Source organism: Monopterus albus, unplaced genomic scaffold (assembly GCF_001952655.1).
Source record: "Monopterus albus unplaced genomic scaffold, M_albus_1.0 scaffold197.1, whole genome shotgun sequence".
NCBI lineage: Eukaryota > Metazoa > Chordata > Actinopteri > Synbranchiformes > Synbranchidae > Monopterus > Monopterus albus.
Genome location: NW_018128077.1, coordinates 651,802 through 677,400, shown reverse-complemented (window position 1 = coordinate 677,400; position 25,599 = coordinate 651,802). Strand labels below are relative to the sequence as shown.

Here is a 25,599-nt window from a genome sequence, read left to right as displayed (position 1 = left end):
AGAGCTACAGATCACGTGAATGCGCCAGCCAGGAAGTGGCTCATGCGCGTACTTGTTTCAGGTTTGGCCGGGCGACGGTGGGTTTTATTCCAAACAAAGTAGGAGTCAACCCCGCAGTAGCCGAATGGCAGCACCAAGCTGAACAGCCTTTCGGTCGTTGGCTTGCCTTTGACTGATATAAGTAGTTCATAGTTTCCAGAAATGGGTCCCGGATAAAGGAAGGAATATTCCAGAAACACCGTGAACTACGGGGTTTCTAGTACTGGCAGCAGCACAGTGGCCCGTGGCCGTAAAGGAGCTTAGCAGCCGGGAGGAGAAGGAATAACCGACTATTGTTTTTCAGGAACGGAATTGTCTTTATACTGAAGCCACGTAAGCTCCCCGTTTTAATATCGTTATCAATATGGCTTTTTAATAACACACAGGCTCCGGGTGTCATGAGATGTCCTGTTGTGGTGTTTGTGTAAAATAGTTTACGTTTGCTACACTAACCAGTTTCTTGCCAGGTAGCATTAGCCTGTTGTGGCTAATGACATTAGGTGTTCGTAGACTAGGGACGTTTGATTTTATTACCTGTCCTTTGCTCTGGGTGAAGACACGGATAGGACATAGAGCTATGGGTTGCGATCGTATAGTGAAGCCATTAGATATAATCCGACTAATTATAATGTAGTTGGTTAACGTTATTTCAATAAATTAACGTTGGTGCCAAGACAGTTGAATTGGATTGTGTAAGTTATAATGTAATGTATCGTCCACGACTTGCAACATTATTTCCTACACTCCCCAGTGTGAACTAGCGTTAACGTGAGGTACATAAGTAATGTTTTAATGTTATTGGTTACAATAATGGGCGTGATAAAACAGAATCCAGTGAAAATAACGCCATCTTGGTAGATATATGTAACTACTCTATATCTACTGGCACATGACAGCCCAAAAGACATGTGCCTTAAAATAAACGAACCTCTGCTGTCGGCTGGCTAACTAGCTAACCATTACCAAGCTAACAACTCGGGGGACGGGTAGCTGTATCGTTAGTTTCCTAGCTAGCTTAATGAACTTCACTCCTGTTTTTAGTGAATGCGCTGTACTGAACGCCGAATAAAATGCCTGATTCTAAATTGTTGTCCTTTGTCACTTGACTTTGCAAGCTAGCAATTCGCCGTTGCTATGCTAGGGAAACTAGGCAAGGCACAACATTGGTCTAGTTCGATTAACGTTATGTGCAGTGATATGTTTCCTTTTGTAAGCCATAATATACATACCGTGCTCAGCATTGATAATATTTGAAACCGCCCCTTATATGTCTCTCTACACTCTGCCTTAGGTCCCCATCCCTTGCTAGCCTTTCTGATTCTGTTCTGGGGGAGTTCAGACCAGTATCATCGCCAAGATAGCTGGGCCAGGCAGGAAGAGGCACACCTCAGATCCAGACCCCAGCAGTGGTAGTGATTCCAGCGACGGGCGGCCTGTTAGTGCCAAGTGCCTGAAGATGGCCAGCAGCGGTGGTAGTGACACAGTGGGTCGCCGTGGAGGGGCACAGCAGAGACGAGGCAGCAGTAGGGACATTAACTCAGAACTGTCCTCCAGTACCAGCAAGAAGAAGCAGAAGGACAGGGCCAACCAGGAGAGCAGAGAGGCCAAGAGGGCAGCAGTTGCACCAGTAGAAGGGGTCATTGCAGAAGTCAAAAAAGGTAAATAAGGCAAAATGTGTTGTGCAACCAATGTTATAGCTAGTCAATTTGTCATAGACCAATTTGCAGATTATTTGTAATCTTAAAATTGTATATAAAAAAAAAATGAAGTTGAAACAACACATTGTAGCCAAACTGCTAAATAAATATTGTTGTGTACTCTGAACTAAATATATTGTATACAAATAGTAATCAGGCATTTCCACTTGTTTTATATTGTATTATATTTGACAAATGTAGCACACCTGTGTTGGCTGCATATTTTACTGGACACTGTTATTCTAAGCAGCATCTGAAATGTCCAACAACTACATAGAAACCCATCATTATCTTAAAATTATCCTGTGATGCTGTCTTGTAGACAAAGTTATCTTTATATTCACAGATTCTCAGCAAAACACACTGCTTTGGCCACTTTAATAGTCACACCTGTACAACTGTAGGAACATTTTGAGCTTCATAAACACAGATGTTAGGAAGAAGAAGAAGAAGAAGGAGCTTTATTTTATTGTAACATTGTGACACATACAATGAAATTTAGTTTGGAGCTGAGGGCCCTGGGCCGCCGTTCAGTGTCTTGCCCAAGGACACTTCGACATGTGGACTGCAGGCATTGAGATTTGAACCCTCAACCTTCCGGTTGGGATACGACTGCTGTCATCCCCAGGCAGAAGTGTTACATTGAGTTGCAAATAATTGTGCAGGTGTACCTAATAAAGTGGTTAGGCAGTGTATATTGTGCATATCCTTGAGGGTCTTTCATATAACAGATTTACCTAGCCAGCTTTTGGGCATTTAAAATTCTACGTTGTTTGCGTCCATGTTGCCATTTTGTTGGTGCATTGCTACAGTTCTGTGTTTTATTGCCGCCAGCTGTCAGGCAGTGGGTTAGTGTGAAATGGGTGCATTGCCATGCATATGTCTGTCCTTGTATACCTTTAAAGTGGTCAAAAGAGGACTACAGCTGTAGCCATGTTTTGTTTGTAACAAGCACATAGGCAGGGCACTTCACATCCTGCTGCCAATGTCATGCTATTCTGCTGATTGACAGCACAAACATAGGTGATATGTTCACCATGGATTTACCACATTTGCTGTCAAGAATACACAATGAATGTAAACATAACTTTTGTTTGTTTACAAGAAACCTCCTGAGGACATGTTTTAGCTTTTTCACAATTCAGTTATGTTATTAAACAGCAAGCCGCTAGTACTAGTTAGCTGCTTGCAGACCAACAAGATTTACTTAGTGTCATATTTGCATAGTAAATAAGCCATTGTCACATTAGCTTTGTGTATACGTTACGGAGGGAGATTTAGGTCATGTGTCGCTGACATTTATTCTCATCATTGTTGGGCTCCAAACAAATGGCTTGTCAGTCAAGAATATAAAAAGTGACATTGATGTCACATCTGGTGGCTGATGTAGATGTCAACTATGATGGATGTTACTGAGATGGAACTGAAATCATTAATTCATTAATTGGTTAGTAGTGCAATGAAAAATAATATGCCCCTTACTCTGGTAATGGCTTAATTATTTCACTTTATTGTTTTACACATTGACACACCAGTTTCTGTATATTTTGAGCTGTAAACATTTATTTTACATGACACCTTCAGTCACTTAAATACTTTCACTTCAGTTGCTCTAAAAATTCTCATTTTACTCTAATGATTGTGTGTCTTCACCATTCTGAATGAAAAGGCAGCACTTTGTGTTTGTTGCAGTGTTTCACCTTTGTTACTTTCATCTCTTTGGTGTAGTTCACTCTGCTGCCTGAAAGCTTTTTTATTTTTTTTGTTTTGAGCTGGCCACCTTGTTTTATACATATTATACTTTACATTTATTTTGGAGTGTGTGTCTCATTGAAAATATTTCTTTCTGTCTGAATTTTATACTTATGTGTGGTTATGAATAAGAGCATTTCTGTATGCAGTTTCATGGCTTTCACTGAAGTGATTGTATCTGAATGTGCACTGTACTGTAGGAGTGTTTCTACACACACACACACACACACACACACACACACACACACACACGACCGTAAGACTGTTAGTTGTTCTTGGTTCCAACATCTAGTAGATTTGTAGAGATAAAGCCTGATAAAGGTCAAATCCTTTTGAGTTTAAAAAGGAGGGAACTGTAAGTTGTCTTTTGTGACCTTGAAGTATATTTAATGGTATTAAAATATTCTGCATAACCCTTACACAAGGATTAGATTGCAATTAGATATGTGCCTTTACATCTGTATCCATTCCTGTTTACTCCTACGTTTGTTCCCCAGTAGGAAAAAAATGCTTGGTAATCCCTGTAGGCATTCAAATGGAAAATAACTTTACATCATCACTATTCATTTGTCCTGCACAGGGATCACTGCAGTTTTAAGATAGCAATGCAAATGCCAAAATCACTCAAATCTACAAGTGGGTTGCTTCGAGTGATGATTTTGCCTGACACTAGTTCATCCCTGGAGGAAGAAATGCTGATGCAAGGCATATTTCATGCCCCATAAGCCATTGAGTTACACCATTTCATAAATGTCTAAAGAAAGTGAAGATGCAAGTAAACAATACAAAATAGAAATAATTTTTGTTTTCAAAGAACTGGTTTTATCGTCAGCTCAGATGTCATCGGGCCAATGTGAAACGGGTACATCATTCATTTAGCCCAACATTGTTAAGTGTTGGTTAAAATAAGTCCTACTTATACACATTTCATAAAGCCTAGGTTGTCCTGGTTAAACACGGTGTGAAAATGACTTAGTGGTTAACAGCAGAGCTATGTTGTGGCTGACTCACCACTCCTTTAGGTATGAGGTATTTATTTAGTGGAAAGTAATGGTGGAAAATTGCCAAAAGTAAATGCAGCTTGAAGTTAATCATACCTCCCTGCACTATATGGCACTTCATATTTGTGTGTGGAAAACATGTTTTTTGTGTATGCATGACTACATGTTAAAAAAAAAAAAAAAAAATTCCTTGCACTTTTTCCCCAAGAGTGTTTAATTTATTTAGATCAGAAGTTGAAGTACAGCTTTATTAATAGATCTTGTGTTGAAGACAACACAGGTCTGATACAGCATTTGGTAATTAACCAGAAATAGCTCCAGTATGGATACTTGATATTGGATCAGTGTAACATATGGCAGATACTCCCTTCTCCTGGGTTTGTAGTTTGTTTTCTGTACTGTGTTGCTGTATATCCTCAATATATGATGAGATTAGAATGTTTAAATTTTTCAGTCGTCTCAGTGGATAAACCTTAGTTTACCGGTACTTTGCTTTGTTTGAGTGCATCATGTTAGTTCTGTTTTAATGTTGCTGTGGTCGCCAACTAGAGGGCTGCACATGTGTTGCTGGTTGTCTCTGTCATACTAAAGTCCTGTAATTCCATCTGAGACAGTCAGCCCAGTCTAGGAAGCTTGGGTTGGTCAAGGTCACAAGAACACCCTCTCTCTCGCTCTCTCTCTCTCTCCTTCTTTCCCCTCAGTACCCAGTCATTAAAGTACCTGTGGTGCGTCTTCTCTGGGGATAAAACTGTCCCCAGCTGGAAGGGAGTGGGTGTTGCTTGTGTCCTTTGTAAAGCAATTACGTTAGAGAGAGGGAGTGGGAGAGAGAGAGAGAGGGTGAAGAAGTGACAGTGGGAAGACTGAGGTTCTCCAGTTGTTGTTGAAGACTAAATCGCAGTACAAGTGTTTATGCATGATTCATGCACGACTTCTTTGCCAGCAGGGAATCTGTAACTAGTGTTGCTTCTTTTTGGGATGATATTTTATTTTCGATCACCGCCACAACTTTGAGGTCACTATGAAAAATGGTACATGTTATTGTTTTTCATGTTGGGATATTTGTTGAGTTTCCATTTCTTAAATGTACCTGTGCATCTGGCTTAGAAGCATGTTTTCTAAAATATTTGCTTTCATGCGTGCGTCTGCTTGACATACAACTTGTGTGGTGTGGATAATTTTAGATGTCCTTTCTATGATTACTGAGTTCACTGTAGTGTCTGCTTCAGTTTGTGCCTGAGTGCTCTGGACCAACCCACTTGAGGATATGAGTGCAGTGTTACTGTTTGTGAATTTGTGGGCAGGTGCTTTTCAATGTTTTTACTACTTTCTCAACATTCACTATGAGCGTTACTTATGCTTTCTTTCACTCTCTGCTTCCATATTTGTTAGGAATGATCCAATGCTAATGCCAGTATTGCGTCCGATACCACCCTCTAGTACTCTGTTTGTACTCATAAAAGTTGTCCCACTGATACCAATTAATGACAGCATTACAATAACCTCACGCTGGCTGAGCTGGTTGTTAGGCGGCTGAAAAATGTCAGCAGTATGGGGATATTTTAAGATAAGTGGCAACAAAAGTAAAGCTGACTTGCATGCTCAGCTTCTCTAGTGTGTGTGTGTGTGTGTGTGTGTGTGTGTGTGTGTGTGTGTCTAATAATCATAGTGAAAAGGGAGAGTAAAGATTCACAAGTTTGTTTTTTTTTTTCTTCTCAGATGTGTTTGTGGACTGGAAGCAGAATTTAAATGAAGTGACTGTCAGACTGCGCTGTGGGGAAGGAGTACAGAGGATAGAGGACATCAGCATAACCTTCACTGATACACACTGCCATGTGGGTTTCCCAGGTAAGTCCTAGTAAAGCAAATATAAACAGAATCTATAAGAGCGGAGCATAAATGAACATAAGGAGGTTGCATGTTATTAAAATAAACAAAAAAGCAGACCAGAAACAGTTGTGCATTTGGGTTTAGGCCTTTGAGTTTTTATTTAATCATAATTATATATATGTTAAAATCCTTGTCTATTCATATCTTGCTGCAGTCTTTTCATTTACACTGAATACATGAATCCAGTCTTGCTCTAATTAATGTATATGCATGGTTCTCATCTTTCAGATGGACAGCAGTGGAGCTGCCAGCTGCAGGAGGAAATTGAGGCCTCATGTAGCAGAGTCCAGTATAAAGAAAAAGGAGGTTTCCTACATGTCATCATGCACAAGAAGATTCCCTTTCACAACTGGCCTTCGCTTAAGGTGAGTCATGTAAAGTGATGTGAATTTTTCTGTTTGTCCTTACATGAGCACCTTGTCTTATTTTTATCCTCACTAATAGATGTGGTTTTATTATTTTTATCATTTCATGAAAGTGTATCATTTTAGATTGGAAATTTAATGTCATAACAGGGTCAGCTCAGTCTGCCTGAGGGTAATGATAAAATGGTTGTGCTTCTGTCTGCTGTGCTTCAGTCAAACAAAAAGGAGAAGGAGGCAGCGTCCACAGAGACCAGAAATGGCAAGGAGCAAGATATGAAACCTGTTGCCTTAGAGTCATCAGAGAAACCCAGAGTACCTTCTCCACAGCCACAGCTCCAGCCCCAGCCTTCATTCTCACCGACACACAGCGAGTCTAGACGCACTGTTAAAACTGAGCGGGGTGTTAAGCGCTGTCTGAAAAATAAACCAGCATGTGACAAGGCCACTGCTGACTCTGTAGGGGTTAAATGTGGAGCTGGAGATGGCCCAGCCACCGCCAGCAAGCCTGCTGCCATCAGGAGAGGTGAACTGCAGCCTCAGGAATGCACAATCATGCAACTGCCCAAGACCACCAAGGAGGCAATGTCAGCAGCTGCCCAAGATATGCACTCTGTCAGGTCTCATAGTAAAGCACCACTAACAAACCTCCCCGCTGGTCGGAGCCCACAAACACAAAGCAAGGATGGAGACAACAGAGCACAGAGACTAGGCAGTGGTCAGGAACAGAAACCTGGAGTTGCTGTTGCTGTCGCTGTCGGCCATACCAACAAAGCTCAGGTGAGAAAAGCTGTGACCTTGTTTCCTCAGTAGAACACCCCAACTGGGTTGCTTTCATCCAGAATTATTATTATGGATGTAAAATTTTGCAGTCAAAATGTGATAAGTGTTTGCTTATTAGTTGTTTCAGTAATATAGATGAACACTTAATATTAGTGTCTGAATGTTAGCCATGTCATGTTGCAGTAAATTTATAGAAAGAAATCACAACAGACGGACGGATGACACTACATCCTGTCCCATTTGATAATGTGTAAAATCTTAGTTAATGCACCTTTAAGTACAGTGCTTTAGTAAACTGGTTACTTTCCACCACTGGCCAATAACACAGTCAAGCCTGTGTGGTTTCTGTCTTGTGCTGTTTGTAGTAATGCTTAATAAAACAGTAAACACCCCACCTACAGACTGTCTGTGCTGGTTGTGAACCTGTTGCCCATCTTGCAGTTTGTTCACACAACAGCTTGCCTGATGAAGATGAGTGAACCAAACAAGAGGATAACTGTGTAGTGTAGTGAGGTGTCTTAAGCGCATCAGGTGTTAAGCAGATGTTTCAGCTCTCACCAAAGAACTGATCATGTACTGTACATGGCCTTGGTGTGAGTTGGAATCAAGTTCTAAGCTTACTTTTTTTTAAATAACTGCAGTGATGAGAGGGAGAAAAGGAGGTGTGGAAACCCTGCCAAAGTTAACCTCTCACACCAGTGCTTCTAGATATTCTCCACTACCCCTACTACAGAGAGAGTCACAATTCTTATTTTCTATTTGTTATTTAGGTGGCAGAGAAGCAAAATCAGTCTTCAGACATGTCTGGAGCAACAGCAACACATAGCAGTGAAAGCCAGCTAGCAGCTCCCATCAGCACCAATGACTGCCTCAAAGATTTCAGCTTCAACAGTGAAGTGGACTCTGCTTCTCCTGAAATGCTAGGAGATAGAACAGACTCTGAGCCAGAGAAAAAACCTGCTGAGCAGGAATTGGAGCTGGATACTCTAATCCACCAGCAGCTTGGTTTAAGAGAAGCGGTACCACTACCAGTTCCAGGCCTATCACCTATACCAGCCCAGAGGCAGGGTACCTGTGATGAAGAGGAGAAGCGGGACCAGTCAAAGGAGGAGCCTGCCCTGGAAATGAAGCAACAAGAAGGTCAGTTGAGAATACAGAAGGCCTTGAGTTTCGTTTTTGTGTTGAATTGTTATTGTTGATTGTACACCAGCTGCTGGGTGTGTCTGTGCTAAAATAACTTTAAATACCTTTCCATAGCAAACAATTAGTGAACATTATTCAACACCTTCCAAACTTTTGACCCCGGTTTTGATCTAAGAAGGATTATCTTTTCCATACATGACAATCCAAATGCACATATCTTTGTTTTCCATTTAGTTTTGGTAAAAATCATTGTACTCCCAGATTGGCACCCAGTCAATCTGTATACATTTAATGTAGATGGATGAAGAAATAACCCAGTAAGTATATACACAGTTAGGTTACTTGTACTCAAAATAGTTTGTCAGCTCAGACTTCATCAGTTAAATACGAGTTTGTTGATCCCTGTTACAACTTTCCACAGCCTCAGAGCCGATGGTTAACCTTCAGTTTGTGAAGAATGATTCTTATGAGAAGGGGACGGACCTGATGGTGGTTAATGTTTACATGAAGGGGATCTGCAGGGACACAGCCAGGGTCATCTTCAGGGAACAAGACTTCACCCTCATTTTCCAGACAAGGTAGTGCATGTGGATAAGCTACAAATATAGCATGGTTTTATGTCTGAACACAGCAAAAGTGAATGATAAGAGGTCTTTCTGTGTCATTATTTCTCAGCGATGCCAACTTTCTGCGGCTTCATTCAGACTGTGGACCAAATACAGTCTTCAAGTGGCAAGTCAAACTCAGGTAACCATTACAGTCACTGTTGTGAGTCATTGATTTAAATAGTGGGCCAAATTTGGCCCACTGTTAACACACCATAATGACATGCCGTGCATTTTTATTAGTACTGGATGTTAAGCTGTTTTTTATCTATCAGTGCCGACACACTGGCGGTAGAATTGGTGCTAAGGTAAAGTAGGCTACGTTAGCAGCATGGCTAACCAAAACACAATGGAAATGTGAACAAGCCACTCAAATCAACTCAACAACGTGGCTGTATTGTACATGCCTACAACACTCCCCCTGCAACCCCTCACCTCCCGACCAGTGCAGCCATCTTGCATTAAAACACAGCAAGGAGTTGCGTTAATGTGAACATACTTCACTTTGCCTTCACATTCTGCTCTACTTGTGTTATGTACTGTTATTGCGATACAGCTTTTGACTCAGTGAAAAATGTCATCACTTTTTAATATCACGAGATCTCGTGGCATGACATCTCGTCACACCCCTACATGAAATACATAAGATGCTGCCTGATGGCTTAAAAACCTTTGATGACAATTCACTATTGGAGACTTGTTTCATATTTGCTATCAGGACATTGATTAAGCATTGTTTGCTTTTCCAAAGTAAATCCTGACAAAATCTAAATTTTAAAGAGATTTGAGTCTGATCATTCCCACAGTACATGTCATATTCCTTTGTGCCATAATTGAAATGTTTTAAGTGTTTTTAAAACATTGTGTTAAAATAATAAAATCCAAACCTTAAACGTTTAGTAGGTAAAAACACTGATCACAGATTGGTGGTGAGTGGAAGCGTTAGCGCAATCCTGTCTTTTAACTATACCTGTGCACATTTCTCTTCCCGTGCACTAGGAATCTGATCCAGCCTGAGCAGTGCAGCTACTCCTTCACCCCTTCCCGCCTGGACATCACCCTGAAGAAGAGACACAGCCAGCGCTGGGGGGGTCTGGAGGCCCCTTCCACACACGGTCTGCTGCCAGGCTTCTATTTGTTAACTATGTGAAGATGTAAATTTTTGATGTTTTAATGTGTGGTGAAATAATGTAGTGCCAATGTGCTGCATCTTTGTCACACAGTCAGTCAAAAGCATGAGCCTGCATGCGCAAGGATCACATGGCTACTAATAACTAAATGCTGAATGAATACAGTACTTGTTTGAAGGGTGCTTTTCTGTCAAGGAAATTCCTATTTACTCTAAGTGGTACCAAATACCTCTATCCAGGAAACGTCAGAGGAAAATGTATGGAAATGACTAACCTAGAAAATAAAGCATTACCAAGAGATTATGATAACAAAGCAAAATATGGGAATTAGTATTTTGTTTAAAGTGCAAAAATGTTTTGATTTGTCAGCACTGCCATAATGAGTATAAATCTCTCAAATTTTATGAATGTAATGGTTCCCTAATACAGCAGACTATTAATAGCCAGGTCCAGTACTGTCTAGTTAACTTCATGTTGACCTTTATCTTCTAACCACAAGCTCCATTCTCCTCTGTTTAAGGTGCAGTGGGGGGCGCTAAAGTCGCTGTGCCCTCTAGCCCTGCCTGCATGGAGAAAAGCCAACCAGGCAGCAGTCAACACAATCTCCCAGCCAAGGAGGAGCCTCCGAGGGTTGGGGAGGAGAAACCCAAGGCCTCTAAGGCCTCACCCAGAGTGGAGGATGGTGGTCTGGGTACTGTGGCTCCTCGGACCGTCTCTGAGCATGTTGCTATTACCAAACCAGAGCCCACTGTTGCCACAGTGAGTGAAAAAAAAAACACCATAGAAACTGAAGAAATGAGGCTAAGTTGCACATTATTGTTTAGTGCTATCTAAGAATAGAAGCTTGGTGTTAAGACAGTTGTGAACCAAACTAATAAAAATATTCTATATTGCAGTATAGTCCAGCAGCTCGTAGACGGGAGCGAAGATGAAAATCACATCGGTCTGATTAATGGAATTGGTTTGTTTGTCTGTATGTTTCCTGTCTCAGCCTAAGCCCACATGCATGGTGCAACCCATGACCCATGCAGCACCTGCCAGCAATGAACGTCATGAGGAAGAGGAGGAGAAGAAGGTGTGCCTGCCTGGTTTTACTGGGTTGGTCAACCTTGGCAACACCTGCTTTATGAACAGTGTTATCCAATCCTTGTCCAACACCAGAGAGCTCAGGGATTACTTCCATGGTAAATTGGGCATTTGAGTACATTGTTTAGCTGTGAAGAGGAAAAAACAAAGTAGTATTTGTATATTGTCTTGCCATTCTGTTAAAATAGTTTCAGCTCCTAATGTTGACTAAATGCACAGTTGATTTTAACTTTATACTACTGCCTAAGACAGCACCCTGTAATGTTGCTCAGAGATATAATGGGCTGCGCTTTATGAGTGTTTTGGCACATAGATACTGCTGTGATAATTATTGTCACATTAGCCCTGACTGCTGCACAGAGTCCTGGGGACTGTTAACATGGAAACAACAATTGTTCCAGATGGCCCACAAGGGCAAGTTTAATGAGGACTCAGTAATTTCTTCAGGTTTTATCTTTATAAACCAAATACAGTTTCTGCAGTTTAAGCAGTTAAAGCATTGAAATGAATAATTCACGTTGCGCCCTCTAGCCCTCCCTACGTAGCCTCGAGGGCTGTCGACACAGCGAATCGTCACACTGATGACTTGCATGGTGAAGTCTGGCACATTTTTACACCAGATGCCTTTCCTGACACAACCCTGAATCGAACCCGGGGCACAGTGCCGAGAGCGCTGAATCTTAGCCACTAGTCCATCAGGGAGCCACTTAAAGCATTGAAATAACTGCAGCAAAATCTAGGTCACCTAGTTTTTGGCTTGATGTGTTTATCATGTTAGATAGAAACCTAATATTTTAGGGATGAGACATTAGCTGATAAAATTATTTATTACATACATTACATACTACAACAGAGGGGTAGTGTACAATTGATATTTTTTACAGTCATTTTAACTATAACATCACCAGGAGGAGCCATCCTGCAACAAACACTGTGGCCTGCACATTTTAAATGATTTGTTTAAATATTTGAAGTGATGGTGTGTCAAGACTTTAGTCATTCCAAGGGAATTTTGGTTTTATCTATGAGAGTTTTCCCACATGTTGTTGGTTGTTTATCTGTTTGTAAGTGCCCAGTGACTACTGTGCCCCTGCAGATCGAGCATTTGAGGCAGAAATCAACTGCAATAATCCGCTGGGAACAGGAGGCAGGCTCGCAATTGGCTTTGCAGTGCTGCTCAGGGCCCTTTGGAAAGGAACACACCACGCCTTCCAACCCTCAAAACTCAAGGTATGCAGGCAGCACCCTGAGATTTTCTGCATGTGAAGTTTTCTTTTCTGTAGCTGCTAAGGAGTGTTTTACTTTGGAAGAATAAAAACTGTCTTCGACTGCATAGGTCAAATATTGAACATGTGCTTTTCTGTCAGGGGAAGTGTTGTTCATGTCATTCAGAGCAACAAGGACAATACGGTCAGTTTTCAGTAGGTATTTCATTCCTTTTACGTTTTGCCTTTATTCTCCCAGGCAATTGTGGCCAGTAAAGCCAGTCAGTTTACAGGTTATGCCCAGCATGATGCCCAGGAGTTCATGGCTTTCTTGCTGGATGGGCTCCATGAGGACTTGAACCGCATCCAGAATAAACCCTACACAGAGACAGTTGACTCTGATGGACGATTGGATGAAGTAAGGGTTTTTTTTTTGTTTTTTTTTTCTCGCCTGCAAGATATTTGGAAGTACAGGGTGGGCCACGTAAAAGTTACCCCTGTACTCGAGAGCGTGGCAGCGGTATTGGAGGCGTGCTACTTTTCCGTGGCCCACCCTGTACTGTGTTTTGGAAGTCTTTGCCAGGAAATGCTCTGATTAGAGTTCACATTGTACAGTTTTCAGTTTTATTCATTTGCCCTTAAAACTTTACACAGGATAACGGTGAAGTTGAAAGTATTTTGAGGACATTCTTAGGGAAACATCAGTTGCAGTTCTTCCTACAGTCTACTCAAAGCTTGGTCTGCTGTGTTTTGTCTCCTGGTGCAGGTGGTAGCAGAAGAGGCATGGCAGAGGCACAAGATGAGAAATGACTCCTTTATAGTAGACCTCTTTCAGGGCCAATTCAAATCTAAGCTTGTTTGCCCCACATGCTCCAAGGTAATGCATAACAACATTCTTCAAAAAATGTTTTAATTTGTTTCAAGTAATCCCCCCCGTTATGATTAACATTTGATGACTAGCCTATTTTCACCATCTTTATTTTTCTTTTCTTCTTCAGGTATCGATCACCTTTGACCCTTTCCTCTACCTGCCAGTCCCATTGCCCCAGAAACAGAAGGTGCTCTCAGTTTTCTACTTTGCTAAGGAACCTCATAAAAAACCTATCAAGGTGAGATAAAATACCTGGTGTCGAGTTTGTGCTTAAACTGTCATACAACTGGCAGTGTCATTTAACTGTGTAATAGAGAAGTGTTTCTTTGTTTTGAGAAAATAAAAGCATGTCTTAGATGTGACCATCTCTTTCTCCTCATTGTACTTTTGTGTACATGTGTGTCTAGTTTTTGGTGAGTGTGAGCAAGGAAAACTCCAGTGCTGCTGAAGTCCTCGAATCCATTTCCAGGAGTGTGCGGGTCAAACCAGAGAACCTCAGACTCACAGAGGTGAGGTGTTTTAAAAATATTTTATAATCTGGCTGAAATTTTGAACATTAAATTTGAAGTTGGACTTAAATCCTTTCAGGTGGGGAAGAACCGCTTCCAGCGCATGTTCCTGCCTTCCCACTCCCTGGACACGGTGTCCTCTTCTGACATGTTGTTCTGCTTTGAGGTGCTGTCCAAAGACCTGGCCAAAGAGAGAGTGGTATTGCTCAGAGTGCAACAGGTAATAGAAGTCAGGTCCTGAGTGTCCATTTCTCCAGCATTTTCAGTATGTTGTTGTTTACAGATATTGAAATGTATTCCTTTGCTCTGTTGTCCTTCAGAAACTCCAGGTCCCTAATATCCCCATCTCAAAGTGTGCTGCCTGCCTGAAGCCTCAAGGGTCTGAGGAGGACAAGCTGAAGCGGTGCACTCGATGCTATCGTGTGGGCTATTGCAATCAGTGAGTTGGTTTACAGTCAGTTACAAATAAGCTGGGGTGTGTGTCATTCTGTTCTACCCTTCTATGAACGTGTTAACTCGTGTTCTCCTTTAACCAGAGTGTGTCAGAGGACCCACTGGCCCAGTCACAAGGGTTTGTGTCGACCCAACACAGAGAACGTGGGTCTGCCCTTCCTGGTCAGCGTGCCAGAGTCTCGACTCTCCTACACCCGCCTCACCCAGCTACTAGAAGGTTACTCCAGGTACACAATCTGACTTACTGTCCTTGGTGCTCATCATCACTTAAACTATACCATGGAACACACACACACAACTTTGTGCCAGAAAGTGATATACACACACACTAATATTAATTAATATTAATACCGAACTGAATGCAGTCAGCTCATGGAAAAAATATGCACAGATGGTTTAAATGGTGTTTGCCTTATTAAGAGCACCGTATCACTCAGTTATCATTGGTTAATCACAAAGAAATAAAATCATTTTAATAAGCACTTGTGAAGTTAGTCTAAAGAATTTATGTACTAAAACAACCTGTAGTAATAATCAGACAGCACTGTGCATTTTTAGTTGATTCATACAGAAAATAAATGACTTGTGATCAATATCGCTTGCAATTTTCATCTAGTGTATCTAGTAGTGTAATATTTAAAGGATATAAATAAGCATATATAGGTGTTGTCTCTCTCCCTGTGTGCAGGTTTTCTGTCAATGTATTCCAGCCTCCTTTCCAGTCAGGCAGGACATCACCTGAAACACCTCAGTGCCGTGTTGACCTTCCCCCTATGCCAGCAGGCTCTCCTGAGGGTCTTGGGTCTGGGGATGAGCCTGGTGGTAGCGGTACTGTAGGAGCAGGTGATCTGGAGCAGGAGTCTCTGCTTCCTGGATCCAAGGGGGAATGTGCTCAGGCCTCAGCCCTCCACTCTGTGGAGTCTGATTCTCTTTCCTCCTCCCAGACCTCACTCTCCACCACACGGACTACAGATTCAGGATTCTCTGAGTCACTCTCTACAACTTCCTGCTACTCTTTGGACCCTCATGCTGAAAAAGAGACGTCCTGTGAGAAGGCAGTGCGGCCAGAAGGTGATAAGACAAGATCAGATGCTTCAGTGTTTGTTATTTTCACTTTTTTCATTTTGCATCACCATATTTGTTCTTCCCCCTTTTTGCAGCTGTAATAACAGGGTATCAGCATCCAAGTGAATCAACATCAGGTCATGCCAGTCAATTCTACATATCTCTGGTGGACTCAAACAACAAGGAACAGAGGTTGGATGAGAGAGGTATAACCAGTATTGTATTCACTACTAAAAGTCTGACTCCTAGGCCCCTATATTTCACCCAACACCAGGTGTACAGTCCTGTGTCAGTGTAATTTCCTATCTTGCACCCAATGCAGTGTCATTCTTTCCTCCTAGCGCCTGTGCCCGTCAAGATACCACATACACTTGGATTGGCAGTGTAAATGAGGGGCCTTTGTAGGTGTGTTTTTGGTGCACTTAGTACTTGAGAACGCAATAAGAAGTTGCGCCAATGACCAGCAAAATGCTAGTCTGAGTCCACAGTTTTGGTATTTTAAAGGTGCTAGCTCAAGTTGGTAATAACGCATGCATAAGCGAGTGCACAAGGCGCAGACATGTTGCTTGACACTTATACAGGGACTCGCAGCAGTGCACCAAAATGCTACAGATTAAATGTAGAATCTTTTCAGAATTAAAAGTAATATCGTTTACACCAAGATATTTTAAAGCATGTGAATGCTTGATTATATTGCGCATCAGAATTTTGGTCACAATAATGGTCAAGTTAAGTGGTAAATTGTTGAACAATTGTGGCTCTGCACGATTTAAATTCCTCCTGTCTCCTTCTCCATTCCCAGCTGGTACCACAGATGGCATTTTGATTAGTTTATTGCATATTACGCCCAAAACACACCCATGGGTTAATTAAGAGAGTAAGTCCAACTCTTTCAAAACGACCGCCTGATGCAGATATGCTTTTTTTTGTGTCATCAAAATAGCAAAATTGGTCTGGACATGCTGTGTATGCACCTTGGTTGTTACTCCTGGAAATGTGTGCTTTAGATCTCCAAAAAAAGTCTTCCTTTTTCCATATTAGTCATTTGTTGAGAGAGGTGTTGAATTACTGTAACTCTATAATAATTTACAAATGTATTTTGTGGTATTTTATTGCATTAATCTGCAAAAAGTAGTGACTTTTTCAAATTCTCATCTTTGGAGAGACTAAGTGTTTTTGCTATGTGTACTGTTAAAGAAAAATTCCAACACTAACAGTTTTTTGTCTCTTTTCCCATCACTGCAGAGGACACGTTGGTGCATCTCCCTGATGACGTGACACTGGAGTTGGTGTGGAAGAACAATGAGCGTTTGAAGGAGTACGTCCTGGTGAGCTCCAAGGAGCTGGAGTATGATGAGGACCCCAGCTCTCTGAGTGAGACAGCTAGAGCAGGACACTTCACCCTGGAGCAGTGCCTCAACCTCTTCACCAAGCCAGAAGTGCTGGCACCAGAGGAGGCATGGTAGGAATCTGCACTTTGTAATGAGAGCTGTCTTCTACCAGTCTCTATCATTCTTGTTTCTTACTGTCTGAGGTTCTGGTTTTGAAGTAGTATATTTAAAATGTAGCGCATTTTTCCCCAGTTGAAATGGATCAGTAGCATTTGGACTCCACTTCCACCTGAATAATAACAACTTGTTAGTTTTCCAAAATTACTTCAGTGCAGTCCTTCAAATGTGAAGCATTATGTGAACCAACTGTAAGAGCCCAAAATGTGGTTTTTAAAGGTACTGCCCAAAGTGCCAGCAGCACCGTGAGGCCTCCAAGCAACTGTTGCTGTGGCGTCTGCCCAGCGTTCTGATCATCCAGCTCAAGCGCTTCTCCTTCAGGAGCTTCATCTGGAGGGATAAGATCAACGACATGGTTGACTTCCCTGTCAGGTAAACACACACTACAAAGGTACATACCCACCACTAAATCAGCCTTATGCAGTACTTTGACCACTGTGTTCCCCTATTTTCATCTTGTGGTCTAGGAATCTGGATCTGAGTAAGTTCTGTATTGGCCAGAAGGATGAGATGCAACAACCCCCCATCTATGACTTATATGCAGTCATCAACCATTATGGAGGAATGATAGGAGGCCACTACACGGCCTACGCTCGCCTGCCAAGTGACAAGAACAGTCAGCGCAGTGATGTTGGTGAGTGTGCAGTCAGTGAGGTTTCCCCCCCATTTATTTATCTGTTGGCACTTCTTCACAAGCATTTTATTCTCCTTTTTTACTTGTACTTTTCTAGCATGTTGTTACCTACCTCTGTTCCCTTCCTTAACCTCTCCCCATATTCCCTTTCCTGCAGGCTGGCGTCTGTTTGATGACAGCACTGTGACAATGGTGGAGGAGAGTCAGGTGGTGACACGCTATGCCTACGTTTTGTTCTACCGGCGCCGAAACTCCCCTGTAGAGAGGCCACCACGCTTCCTCAGGCCTGTAGGAGCCGAGTCGGCCACTGCTGCAGGAGCCACTGCTAGTGGCTGGGAGGGGGCCGGTCGGGCCACTGCAGCGGGAGCCACTGCTAGTCAGGTGAGGGAGCCACAACAATAAGAGGCTGAAGGCCTATGTCAATAAATGGACATTTCATGATGAAATGCAGCAGTTTTGGGTAACAAAACCATTTAAGTGAGAAGATGATCAAGTTTGACATCTGGTTTTTCGCACATTGCTAGTGATTATAATTCAGTTTATCTGGGTAATAAAAGCAACACCCCCGTTTAAAAATGCTAGTATAAATTGTTGCAGTGTAGTCTAGGCCTAAATTTGGGCATCAGAGGTGTCCAGCTTGTGCTGAAGTGTTTTGGGAAAATATCCTAAAACTATAGCATCACTGTTGTATACAATATATATAAATATATATATTTACTTTATATAAGAGAATCTGCTTGCAGATGCATCCTGTAACAGAGGTCGTTGGTGTTTTTATTCTGCATAATGTAGAGTCAGATTGTGCCTGCTACCAAGAGAAATGATTCCAGATACTTCACCAGTCATTCGGTTTGAGTTTATCTGAAAACGGGATCATGCACATTAATCAATGCCATTAACAACAATATTGGTGTAAATGTGCCTGGATTAGCTTGACAGCTGATTTTACACCCGTAGTCTCTGACCAGTCTTGCAAAAGAAGCTCCAAAGTGTTCGGCAAATGTTAAGACAGAAGCCAGTGTGCCAAGTGCTTCTGAGAATCGGTGCTTCTCATTACACGAGCTCTCACTTGCTTCGAGACGCTTCATAACTACACTCTTGTGGCTTAAAAATGGATAGATCCATTAGATCTAGGGGTAGAACGGTTTTCAAAATTCAAGCTTCGGTTCATATCACGGTTTTTGCTTCGGTGTATTTTTGGTACCACCTGGGGAATGCACTGCCAAATTCAACATGCTGCTTATTTATTTGGCAAAAAGTAAAATGTTTGACTTAAAACTCTGGCTAAGAACAAAAGGAGCATAAACACTTCTTTAATATCAACACAAAATGCATCATAACCCAAATGTGCTTTGTTCCAAAACAGCACTGCTCATTTCATTCTATTTTAAGTTCTTCTGCAAGATGATGAGTTTGTTCACGTTCTCAGGCTAAAAACAAGATCTACCTGAGAAAACTCTGTCACTCGGTACATATGTACCCAGGGCAGCAAGGTAATGGTGTTTTATCCAACACTTTACTTTTTGTGCGCATGTGACAACAGAATTTAAGTAAAAGAATTTTGTCATTGTAATAAAAACACAACGAAAAACTGATGAACATACATGAAATAATTTTTGTCCAGTGCTGTCAGTCAGCCTGCAGGGGGTTCCTGTGGTCCCTTAAAAAAATCTTAAGATGGAATGTGACTCAACAGAAGTTTGTAGCTACACCAGGTGTGTTCATTTGCACATTGGAAGTGCTCGGTGAACAAAAAGCACACAGAGGAGGCAACAAACACATCTGAAAAGGGAAAACTACAGTCTAAAACTATGACAAATAGTGGACAAGGAGGTAGTTACTGGCTGTATAATGTGTCAAACCCATGGTAAAATAACAGCAAATGAAAACTACACACGCTGCATATTCAGTAGGATTGATGTTACAGATGACAGATTGTGTTTGCTTGATGTATTCCTCCATTTTGGTGGAATTCTGGTTGGAACTAGTGAGCTTTCATTGCTTTGGTGGAATCTGTGGAGCGCTTGACTCGCAGAGCTCTGAAATGCCATTCTCAAGACAGACTGAGCCCACCACTTTGTCCATGCCATCTACAGTAAGTTGGGTTATTGACGTGAGGCTTTTTTACTCAAAAAGTTTAGATTTTTTTATGCCAATGTCTCAACCTGTTTAAAATGAACTGAACAATACCTACATGCCCAGAAATGTGACCAGCGAACCGGTCGGATATCTTACTTAAACCGTTCCACCCCTAATTAGGTCCATTAGCATCTTGTGACATTGAGTTGTTCAGCAGATTCAGTAAGGTGCACTGCTGAAACGACAGAGCATGCTTCCTTTCACCCTCAGAGTCCCTACTCTGGCTTATGCCACTCAGAAAGTACACTTTAAATTCCGCATTAAACCGAGCTCTTCCTGTCTTGACAGAAATGCTGCTCTGTGTTGTTATAGGTTGTTAGGTGCAACCTTGCGATGCTCACCATGAACTGTGACTGTGTGTTTATTGGTTAAAGGAAGATGAATGGTCCTCAATACACAAGCACAGCATTGTCTAAGGGAACTTAAAAACTAATTATCTTGTATAGTTATGCTGTAGTGGTTATCTTCATCAGCCATCAACGTGAAACTATATATTTCGTCTTCTCATACAACGTTTTTTTTTTTTCCATGGGTTTGCGGGAAAGGGCTTGGGGAGCACCGTTTTCTTGTACTTTTGATTTATTCGGTTGTTTTACACCTAAAGAAAGTGAATTTTCTCCATACCTGTCCATCTTATTTCTGAAAGGCAGACCGCTCATGTTGTTTTTAGGCAGAGAACGTACATCAGATTCCTGTAACAGCACAGTTGACCAGAAACTGAGAGATAGATCAGCTGAATGAATCTAAATATAATCATAGTATTTGTTAGATCACGACTTTTCCCAGAAGCTGACACCGGTTTCCGCCAATCGCAGGCCTCTCTAATTTGGCGGGAACTGGAGGAGGAGGAGGGGGTCGATGAAGGTCCCCGCGGACTCTTCCGCTCTGTGCTGTGGAGGCGTCAGATGCCGAGGAACGGAGACGAGGAAGACGAAGGTAGAAGAGAGGGGTCTCTGCAACGGCACTGTGGGCAGAGGATGTCAGACTATCCTGACGAGGACTGCGTGCGATACTTTGTTCTAGGCACACTGACCGCAGTGTTTGCTCTGTTTGTCAATCTAGTCTACCCTTTTCTTTACAAAGCCAGCTGGGCCTAAGCACTAGCTAGTTGGTGACTTGCCTTTGCTAGGGCATTCAGAAATATGAATGTGAGGTTGTTTAAATGAGGAGGGGTCCAATTTAGACAGGAGATGAAGGTTTAATAACTTTCACACTCTGCTTGAGTAAGAACTAAGTCACTTCTAGTCACTTCTCCATACTACAACACTTAAATCTCATGTGTAACTTCAGATGATTTAAGCTACTTCACACAGTAAAACACACCGAGGGCCCATGTAGAATGTAAAAATAATATAACAGTCGGTGTCCTGTGATTCTGTCACCACATGGTGCTGGTATATTGAGTGCTAATTCATTGCCTCTGTGCATTGTTTTCACTCAAGCTTCCAGATGTTGCGTTTTAGTTTTTATTCTCCACTGACCGGCTGTGACAGCCTTAATCACCCACTCCTGTATGTGGAGCTACTGTATATTAATCAGCCATAACATTACGACCACGTGCCTAATAGTGTGTGCACAGCAGTCAGTGTTGCAGTTGGTTGGCACTTGTGTAAATAAATAATCATTCTTTTATTAGTCCTGCATGGCGCAGCTTACTGATGGTGGTGCTGTCCGAGTTGCTGCCTGGCCACCAAGGACAACTTGGGGTTTGGGTGTCTTGCCCAAGGACACTTCGACATGTAGACTGGGGAGACCAGGAATCAAGCAGCCAGGCTTCCGGTTGGAAGATGACTGCTCTGCCTCCTGAGCTGCCCCTGGCTGTAATTTTGCAGCTCACTGTGCATGTTCGATCAATCCATTTGCTTTTACAGTTCTACTGTCAGGAAGAGCACAGATTTGATGGCCATTCAGTGAGAAACATATGTAAAAGGAGTGAAAACTGTGGTCGTGAGGACAAGCTAGAGATCAGTTTGCAGACACTTTCAACAGCCTCCCCACTCTAGATGTAATATCACCACTATAGCCTCTGAATGTTTCTCTTCATAGAGACCAATGTACAGTATTTCTCACTTTCACTCATTTTAACCTCTAGAGTCCTGAGCTTTGGAAACCCAAGCTGTGCGGTCCTCATATGAGGACGCAGGGACTCTAGAGGTTATGATTCAAACTAAATGGGATCTTTTGAAAAGGATGAATGAAACTCGAAGGTTTAATCTACAGTAGGTCGACCTCATCATCTGTGAGCCTCGGGTGTCCATGACCCTGTCGGCAGTTCACAGTTTGTCCTTCCTTAGACACTGTTGGTACTAACCACTACAGACCAGGAACACCCAACAAGACCTGCAGTCTGGGGGATGATCTGACCCAGTCATCAGCTGTCACAGTTTGGCCCTTGTCAAAGTCACTCAGATCCTTAGGCATACTTGTTTTTCTTGCTTCCAACATCAACTTTGAAGACTGACTATTGACTTGCTGCCTAATATACCTCACACACTGACAGGTGCCACTGAAATGAGATCATCAATGTTATTCACCTCACGTCAGTGATCATAATGTTATGGCTGATCGGTGTATATAGTCAATCAGGTTCATTCTTGACATGGAAACAGTAGCATGATCAAAAACAAATCTTCACATAAGGAGCAGGAAGATTGAGATGTGGTCGACAGCTCTGGAAAAGCTAGTAAAGAATCTTATTTATTTTTGGTCATGATGTGATTTAGTGTTAGTGTTTCATTCATGCACAATGTGCTTATGAGTTCAGAATTATGAGACAATTGTTCTAGTGCAGAAAGAAACTTCTTAACTTGTTCTCAAGTGACAAACGAAGCCACCGTTGTCCTGTTGTATTATTGCACTACACTCTATGGAGACAAGATTTCAGCCTTCTGCAATACCGATGCAAGATAGATGAACACACAATGTCTTGTTCTAAATATGCTAAAGTAAAGAGAACCCACTATTTTTTTGTGACAAATTGCTGTTGACTCTTCCATGTCCTTCAATAGAACACACAGATTTTGCACCTTAAAATTGCTCTCCAGCCACCATCTAGTTTTATTAAAATTTATTTTATTTTGTTTTATTTTTTGTTTTTGTTTAGTTATTTTAATTTATGAATTTTTTTCATAATTTGTTTTTTCATGTTTGTAAGCCATAGCCCGGTGAGGATTTAGATTTCTCAGGATGAATTACTGTAAACAATAACCTGTCGCTTTGTCTTTTTTAAGATCTTTCAATGAGAAATCCAGTGATGATGCAGCCTGTTCACAGCCAAGAAACTGGGAGTTACTGTCCATGTCTGAATGTAATAATGTCATTTTGTTTGGAGCCAAAAGCTCCAGTGGTGTTGAGTATGGGCAGCTTTGGAGCTCTTAATCTTAAAAATTTGTACAGTTGAATCAACACCTGTAACTTCATTTACGTTTTGTCTTTTTTAAATAATTGGTTACTTTATTATTGGGTGTAGTTTTCATTTGAAATCCCCAAAAGATGTTCTGTTCCTTATTTATTACATAGACCAGCAAAACATTTGGATGATTTTCTTGCATCGTGATAAGTTGTTAAAAATAATAGTTTTTATTTTTTTGTTTGTTTGTTTGTTTTTGTTGTTGTTGGTGTTTTCCACTTTCCCACCCTCCAATCTTTCCATGGCTTATTTCTTTAGTCTGCAGTCATTGAGTGTGTTTGGGTCTCAGGGAAATCCCAGTTCTCCTCTGGTATAAAGCCGCTGTAGAGCGACCTGTGTCTGCCCTAAATGCTTGGCTTAGGTCAGAGTAGCAGATCTACACTTGACTCATAGATATATGCAAGGTTGGAGTCAGTCCAGCTCAGCCTCCATTACTGTGATGAGTTTGAAAATATTTGAAAACATTGCGGTAACTAATACAAACAGCCATTAAGAGGGTTTGACAGATACTAAAACCTTTACTGTTAGATTTTAGGGGTTTAAAGTTGAATTTTAGGGGTTTCAGCACAATGTTAAATGCTGTTGGGTTTTTGTTTGACTATAAATGAAATGACAAAACTTCAAAACTATGCTTTTGTGTAGTTTGCTATGAAATAATGTAAGTAATGACTTGTAATTTGTGAGGAAGTAACATATCTAATTTAAATTGAATCATGAAGCTGCTGATACAATCAAAGTACTGTATTTAAGAAAATAATTGACCTAATTTTGTTGCATAAATGTATCTAGGTACCTCTGTCTAGATGCTGCTTTCTATAATATAAGGCAAATAAAATTTCCACCTGTTAACCGGCCTCATGTATGTTATTTAAGTAATGTAATGTTACATTCTCATCAGTTTCTCCATACACATGAAATCTCCCAGAATGATTTATTGTTTACACTGGTTTATTTTACAGGCCTCTAGCCAGTCACTATTTGGGACAGACCTGGATCCTGAAGGACCACCTACACTGACCCCAGAGGTTCCCTCTGACCTTTTTACCCACTCTGGAGAGTGCCCGGCCCCATCCTACAGCAACATGGAGGAGGTGGACTAGTCACGATCAGGCCTGAGGAAAATCCAGAGCAGAGCTGGTGATTCAGGGAGGTCCCAGGAGGAAGCGTCTGCTTAGATACGGACACATCAGTGCTCATTGCTTACACAGGCATCTGAAACAGTTGTCAACATAATGGTGCAATGTTAGAGGATTTGGAGGTGGATCTGAGAGTTCCACTGCACTCGCTCATTGGATACATTCAGATGCACTTGAACTCGGTTCTAACTGGACACACACACACACGCACACACACCACTGATGTACTCGCATTAATATGCTTATCCATAAAGACTTAAGCTGTATATATAGTCATATTCATTGAGTGCATATAATGACACTCAAACAGAAGCTAATACACTTCAGTAATCTCAGCTCCTGTTAGCAGTTCCTAGTGAAGGAGTTCAGTGGAGTGCCTGCCAGGCTGACGTGCACCAGTGCACCTTGTGGTCTGGTTTCAAACTAAAAAAAAAAAAAAAAAAAAAACTCACTGGTAACCTGACCAGACCTGTAAGCTTTGGCTAAATCTGTAGTTGGTTTATTAGGGTCATTTTGGTAAATTTGAGCAAAGGTTGTAACAAGTTTTTTTTCCCTGTGTGTGTGTGTGTGGCAGGATATTTAACGTAAATTGCAATTGTAGCATCTGATGTAAAGGAAAATGTAATGTTACATGGCTGATAACCCACTGTGGTTCCAAGGGCTGATGCTTTTGTTTTTTTATTTGAGGTTTTTTTTTTAATTATTATTTGGCATCTATGGCTTTTTTTTTAAATGTTTTTTTTGGTACTTGCGTATTCAATCCTGTGGGTGCGATCAGCAAAGGCTTCAGTACAAATTGAGCTGTGCATGGCTGCATGTTTATTCAGACTATAGCCTCTGTTAAATACCCCCCTCACCCTCAAGCTTTGCTACATTTCATTATTTCTGTTCTGTGGGAGTTGTCCAGTGTCACCCCTCCTTGTAATGTACTGCATATAAAGTGGGAATTACTAAGAATGCTGCTGTGGATACACATGAATGGTTAATATAAATAAAACAGTTGAGAATTGCTGACCATAGTGTATTTATTCTTGCAGGTCTAGTGAATATGATACAAGTATACAGTGTGCCACATTATTATGCATATGCCATTTTCTCCCTATACAGCTGGGACAGTTGTTTTTAAGTCGGTTTATGTTAAAATGTGGCTGTTATTAGCCTACATGCAAAAACTGATGGTTGTAG

At 41.5% G+C, this 25,599-nt stretch overlaps 1 protein-coding gene across 3 annotated transcripts; it reads left to right on the top strand.

The window, feature by feature from the left end:
* On the top strand, positions 1 to 25,425 carry usp19 (ubiquitin specific peptidase 19). Of its 3 annotated transcripts, XM_020617944.1 has the most exons (27): positions 1 to 372; positions 1,331 to 1,697; positions 6,206 to 6,334; positions 6,605 to 6,741; positions 6,955 to 7,518; positions 8,292 to 8,661; positions 9,086 to 9,242; positions 9,340 to 9,411; positions 10,269 to 10,384; positions 10,920 to 11,158; positions 11,391 to 11,583; positions 12,582 to 12,715; positions 12,950 to 13,108; positions 13,457 to 13,567; positions 13,689 to 13,799; positions 13,969 to 14,070; positions 14,150 to 14,290; positions 14,391 to 14,509; positions 14,607 to 14,750; positions 15,212 to 15,594; positions 15,684 to 15,794; positions 16,834 to 17,050; positions 17,316 to 17,468; positions 17,564 to 17,730; positions 17,888 to 18,060; positions 20,682 to 20,805; positions 24,238 to 24,260. In XM_020617944.1, exons 2-27 carry the CDS (start codon positions 1,496 to 1,498, stop codon positions 24,243 to 24,245), a joined length of 4,536 nt encoding a protein of 1,511 aa, XP_020473600.1. In that variant the 5' UTR covers positions 1 to 372; positions 1,331 to 1,495; the 3' UTR covers positions 24,246 to 24,260. The 3 variants fall into 3 exon arrangements, with proteins under 3 accessions (XP_020473600.1, XP_020473599.1, XP_020473598.1); XM_020617943.1 differs by lacking the exon at positions 20,682 to 20,805 and having other exon boundaries at positions 2 to 372; positions 10,926 to 11,158; positions 24,235 to 25,425; XM_020617942.1 differs by lacking the exon at positions 20,682 to 20,805 and having other exon boundaries at positions 2 to 372; positions 24,235 to 25,425.
* The last annotated feature ends 174 nt before the right edge of the window (positions 25,426 to 25,599 follow it).